General features: G+C 51.8%; 1 protein-coding gene across 1 annotated transcript in view; it reads right to left on the bottom strand.

Moving 5' to 3' along the window:
• Positions 1–1,906: 1,906 nt before the first annotated feature.
• Positions 1,907–6,000, bottom strand: part of LOC122102602 (sodium/hydrogen exchanger 9-like) — a gene marked incomplete at its 3' end in the record, with an annotated part of 46,747 nt that continues 42,653 nt past the window's right edge. The window contains exon 6 of the mRNA XM_042673361.1: positions 1,907–2,072. Within this exon, the coding sequence (XP_042529295.1) occupies positions 1,907–2,072 (166 nt within the window). The remainder of the gene's footprint in view (positions 2,073–6,000) is intronic.

The following is a 6,000-nucleotide window of genomic DNA, read 5'->3' as shown; positions in this document are numbered from 1 at the left end:
GGGGGGGGGGCTTTGAACACGGTAGGTGAAGAGCCCACCCCTCCACGACCTCCCGGCCCTGCCAATCATTCTCTGGAACGTCTCCTCTGCCCGCTGTAACGGCCTGGGAACAGAGCAGGAATGGCTTCCCAACCCGAGAAGGCTCGTCCCTGCGGGGCTGTGGCTGGCATAGAGGACACTCGGGGTGTCTTGGACAATAGATGCCAAGCGGATTATTTGTGTCTAGAAATACAGGTCTGTCAGGAGGTGGCAGAGCTGACGCCGGTTGGCTGGCTGCTCTCGAGGTATAAATGTAACGCCTAAATAGGGCACAAATGCTCTGCTGTCTAAGGGGGAAAAGTAGACGTGTGCGCAGCGATGTCTGTACGGCAATTTCTAGGATGGACGTGCGCGGGAGGCAGATGACCACGAGGAGAGGCTTCATGGAGCGCACAAAGCTGACTGAATCGTATGGAAATAAACTTCCCGGGCAAAGGCAATGGCAGCGTCTGGAGTTAGTGTCACTGGCTGTAAGTTGAGTGGGTGCACCTTCCATTTTCTCATTTTCCCCCGAGTTAATCCCCACCTCCCCCCCCCCCCCCCCCCGCCCTTTTTGGCTTCCATCGCAAAACAAGGCCTTCCTGACAGCCCTGCGGGATCTGAAAAACAAATCTGTGCTCGCGTGTCCCCAGCTTTCCATGTCCTTGCAATCCTTAGGTGTACCTTTCAGCCCAGTTCTCTAAAGATCTACTTCTCAGGGAGTAACAAGCAAAGGCGGAAGAAAACCCTGCGGCTGGAAGAGAGCTCTCCCCGCGAGGAAGACTTCAGGTAGGTCATGGGGCCTAGGTCATGGCTGCGTGATGGACTCGGGCATGCTGGAAGGAAGGGACAAAGCCCAGAGATCCCCAAACACCCGCCTCACGGCCCTCCCTCCTGGAACTCTCAACGGTGACACGATCCTCAACTTCACACCGCGTGTTACTCTTGGCCTTGGCTAGTTAGCGTTTCCTCCTTTTCTCTGATTTACTGGCCATTTCTGTAGTGAGTTTCCTGTCTTCCTCCTTTCATTCCTCTCTCCCCCCCCTTCCCTTCCTCTCTCCCGCCCTTCCCTTCCCCGGGTAACCTCCTCTTCACCTATGCTCTGAATTTCCTTCCTGTGCTCTTCATTCTCTCTTTCCCCCGGGATCGGTTGTGGCTTTCCTCACTGCTTCGGGGCTTCAGACGCCTCTGAGATCAACATTTCCTACCTTGAGAGAGAGGGGTGGCGGGTGACCAGGGGACCCCGCCCCAGAGAGCCGCCGCGCTCCGCTCCCCGTGCGGCTCCCGCCTTCCTCCCGGGATGCGTTTGCCTGGGACCCGGGGAACTGCCCACGGCGTCCCGCCACGACTGGCCAGCCCTTCCAACCACACGCTGCCGGGTCCCCACGGACCGTGACCGCTTTTAGAATTCCCCTTCAGGAGGAAAAGCTGCCTCCAGTCTGCCCGGAGCAAACGCGGCAGCGTTATGTTATAGCTTGGTGAAACGGATCACCCACCCTCCCTTCGCTTATTTATTTTTTTACGGCAGGAAATTAAAGTGCACGGGTGACACCTGCCCCCCCAGCGTGCTCTCCCACCAACCCAACCGGAAATAAGATCCTTCCAAAGAACAGCAAACTAGATCGATCCTTTGGGACGATATGATTTTTGTCACCTGCCATCAGAAAGGATCGGATGACTACCACAAGACCCCTCCCCCCCAAACCAACCAAAACACAACCAAGCACCAAACACCATCGACTCGGAGATTGCACTTTAGCTTTTCATAAGCACTCAAGTCTGGACTCCGTCGTATTTTCTTTCAGCCTTTGGAGATCATCTTCTCCGCTCCCCCGCACCCCCAACCTCCACCTTCGGAAAAAAAACCACATTTGCAAATTTGCCTTACCTTCCTGGTTTCTCAGGAGCGCGGAGCACGCAGCTTCACGATCCAGGGCAGGTTCCCCGCCACACAGCAGCATTTGCCAAAGGATACTTGTGGTCGAAGCCGTACACACTCTGAACAGCAGCGCGCTCTCGGTTCTTGTGGCGTTTTTATCCGCGCTGTTTGCTTCCTGGAGAGGCAACATGGAGCAAGGCGTTAGATCAATAGCTCGCATGTTCTAATATAAAAACACATGTCAAAAGGCGGCCGCCGGTGGTTCATGCCTGTATTCCTTGCTGCAAAGGAGGCTGAGATCTGAGGATCACAGTTGGAGGCAGGAAAAGTCTGAGAGATGCTTAACTTGGTACATATGTGGCGTGCGTGTGTACACACACACACACACACACAGAGAAGTCAAGCTACATTAAGAAAGGTTTCTAAGTATAGGCCTATTCATTTGGATGGTAAGGCAGCTGCCAAGCAAATCAGCTGGAAGATCTTCCTGTGCAGATGACTCTTGCAACACGTGTCGACATTTGCTTTTCTTAATAATCCTAATTTTCTTAGGTAGCTAAAAATGCCACTTTCTTTGACATCCATAAGTGGTATTTCTGTCAGATTGCTGCGGCGGGACTTTTGCAGTTTGCTTCTGTCAGATGTGGATGGCATTTATTTATGGATTACCAAAAGGTCGATGCTAAAGGAATGATAACAGTCTAATCATTGTTATGCTGGTATTTAGGTTCTTTCCTTCTTTGACAGATCATCATGAAAGGTGGATTTTGGACAGCGTGCTGTGGTTTATGAAGAGCACGGAGAGAGACATTTGTGATGAGTTTGTAAGAATTCAGTACCATTGTCTCTCCCTTACCCCGGGAGTGGGGAGAAAGAAAGGAATTAAAAGGGGGAAAAGAAACATGAGTTGATGGCATTTCTGGGAGAATGAAAATGCAAGAATGGAGAAAGAAAGGCAGGTGAGATCCTTTTGGGACAAAAATCATAGCAAGTGTAGTCGGCAGCATGCTTTACTTCCGGGAGGAGAACTCCAGTCAACCCTAATTGTGATCACGTCCCTCATTAAGAGCGCTTAGAGCTCCAAGCGGATTTCTGCTCTGCCCAGCCCCAGGCCCGGTAAGCCAGTAACAATGCGGCCGTCCATCCTCTAAGGTCAGGATGATGGCGGAGGACGGGGAATCCCCTGGGCTGACCCTACGCCCCTGCTTCAACACTTGCATTTTTAACTCAGGTATTTCTTGCCCTTCCTCAGCCGGCCGTCCCACGGCTGGTGATAAATGGCTGGACAGAAAGTGCAGCCCTCAGCCCCGGGAAACACCTGCCCTAGCCGAGCAGCTCCGCTCCCGACACATCGGACGGATACAAGAAAGAAAGAAAAAAAAAATGTGGCCTAGTTTTAGTTCTCCATTTATCTTCAGGCTAAAATGAGGAAGGGAGAGGGAGGGGGGAGAAAGGGAAGAGTGAATGGACCAGGTGAGGGAAGGAGGGAGGGGGAGAGAGGAGAGAGAGGGAGGGAGGGAGGGAGGGAGGGAGGGAGGGAGGGAGGGAGAGAGAGAGTCAATGAAATTCAAATCCAAGCTCCCTGGTTCCAAGATCTCCCATCGTTCAAATGGCATTCCCCAGTTTGTCTCCATTCCACACTGGAAGAAACCGAGGCTTGGGCTAGGGGGGATTAGGGGGTGGGGAGAAGGAGGGGTGTCAGAGGTCTGTAAGCATACTTGGGGTTCCTGGCCCCTTGGATGCGTCCCCCGAGCTAGATCCTCAGGCTGTACGCGGGGACCCCTCAGGGCAAACGGAGAAGCTGAGACAGGATATTGGCATGCTCCTGGAGACCAAGCTAGAAAAGCCACGTCTACCCCAAAACAATGGACACGCAGAGCACCCCTCATCCTGCCAATGGCCTTGCTACCCCCAAAGACACCCTCCTGGAGATCTTCCCAGACTCCGCAGACCTTAGCAAGCCGCCCTGCTGGACTTTCCCGCTTCCTTCTCTTGTGAATGTTATTTGCTAAGGGAAGGAGATGGTAACTTAACGTCATATCCTCCAAGAACGCGTCCTACGCGTCCTCCGGCAAAGGCTCCAAGGAGCCGGATGCGGTCCCAGCCGCAAGGGAGACACAGGTGGGTGGATCACAGGCCGAGGCTCACCGGGCACAAGCGTGAGACCCTATCTGAGAACCAACCCGAATGCGGAAAGGATTGGGGGCGTGGCCCAAGTGGCAGAGCGTTTGCCCAGCAAGTTCAGCTTGCCCTGAGTTCAGCTTCCAGAACTGACCTCCACGGGGATGTGTTTGTCAGTGGGAGGATCGACGTAGATTAGCATCACTTTAGGGAACTGTCAACATGGCGTACTCTTTATTTTTAAGCCTTATTGTACTCGGATGACTGGAGAGGTTAATTGTTCCACTACGTGGTGGAGAAACACGCTGGGTTCTAGTTAGAAGAAAACATCAGTGATAGGATAATAATTGGAATGAGAAACGAATCAGTGTATCTTGCCAGGTGGGGGACATTCCGCTGCCGACCCAGCGCGGGCTTTTCGCGGGATCCTTGTTACCATGTTCAGCGCGTCTGTGTCTTAAATCATCTGTTGGCCCAGTTCTAGAGCTTCTCATCTATTTCTCTGAAGTTATTGATGACTTAATACCTTGCTTATGAAAGGCCATCCATAAATGAGTAGAAATAAATGAGTTTCATCGAGTTGAGTTCTGTTCGGGCACTGGGGGGGGGGGGGGGTTGAAGATAAATGCGCCCAGGGGAAGGCTGGCGTCCACAGACACTGACAGCCATGCTGGCAGGGGCAGGGGCTCCTGGGAGTAACCAGGTGGGCATAGGACAGTCACCATCAGACATAGAAGCTGGGCTTGGTGGTGTGTGTGTATGTGTGCGTGTGCGTGCAATATAAATATCTAATAAATATAAAATATATGATCAGTGGCAATATTTCTTCATTTCAGAGGGGAAGTGGTGGTACGTTCGAAGACGTAGAGAAGGTGGAAAGGGCTTTCTACCCTTGGATAATAATGGCGCACTGAGCGGCTCAGAACCTCACCGGGTGCAGCTACGGGTGGGAAATGGAGAGTTAAGGGTGCTGGATTTCAACTTTCCCCTGCCTTGGTGCTTCTAAGGAGCGGAGTGTTTGATTCGCCTCCCTTATCATCGCCTAGTTCTGGAAATATTTAAAAATGGGTAGGCAATTTGATCTCTTTCTGTGTTCTCCTTAAACCAAGGAACGGGCCAGAGGTTGGAAAATGGCTGGGCACGGTAGGAAATGGATATGTTTCTTTTCAGTGAACTCTCATGCTTAGAAATGCCCAGAATAGGGAAAAGAGGAGGCTGCTCTTTGTTTTGGAGTTATTTGAAGCCCTAAGGGAGAAACAAAAAAAAAAAAAACAAAAAAACTCTGACAAAACTAAGTTAAGAGCAACAGGGGAAGTCCTCCTTTCAGTTTTACCAGTGGCTTATAAAATAGTGTGTCTATGAGATACAATTTCATCAGTCACTGATCAAAGGAGGAGATGTTAAAAAAGAGAACTCATCGATTGGATATGGTGCAGAAGAACAAGTATTTTCTTCGTCACCAGTGGTCTGATCTAGGCTACGGCTTTCTTTCTTTTTTTTTTGTCGGTCGTGGGGCTTGAACTCTGGGCCTGGGCGCTGCCCCTCAGCTCTTCAGCTCAAGGCCAGTGCTCTACCACTTGAGCTACAGCGCCACTTCCGGTTTTCTGGTGGTTTATTGGAGATAGGAGTCTCACGGTCTCTCCTGCCCGGGCTGGCTTTGAACCTCGATCCTCAGATCTCAGCCTCCTGAGTAGCTAGGATTACAGGCGTGAGCCACCAGCGCCCGGCTAGGCTATGGCTTTCTGTGGGCAGGTGATACTAATTGCAGGAACCACGTTCGGCGGTTGTTTGCAGTGCTGTACGGCGGCTGCCCGCGATGCATCTTTCTTCAGACACTCACGGAATGTGTAACTGACACTGTGGGTGTGAAATAAGCCTCAGGGCTGGTCAGAGGAGTCAAGGCCTATCAGTGATCGTGTGACCCAAGTCCTGTCCATGATCACGGGATCCAAACTCCTTCCCTCGGTTCAAATGGTCTACGT

Source organism: Dipodomys spectabilis, unplaced genomic scaffold (genome assembly GCF_019054845.1).
Source record: "Dipodomys spectabilis isolate Male_0828 unplaced genomic scaffold, ASM1905484v1 ptg000809l, whole genome shotgun sequence".
Lineage (NCBI taxonomy): Eukaryota > Metazoa > Chordata > Mammalia > Rodentia > Heteromyidae > Dipodomys > Dipodomys spectabilis.
Note: the sequence above shows the minus strand (reverse complement) of the source record. Positions and strands in the feature narration are given on the sequence as shown.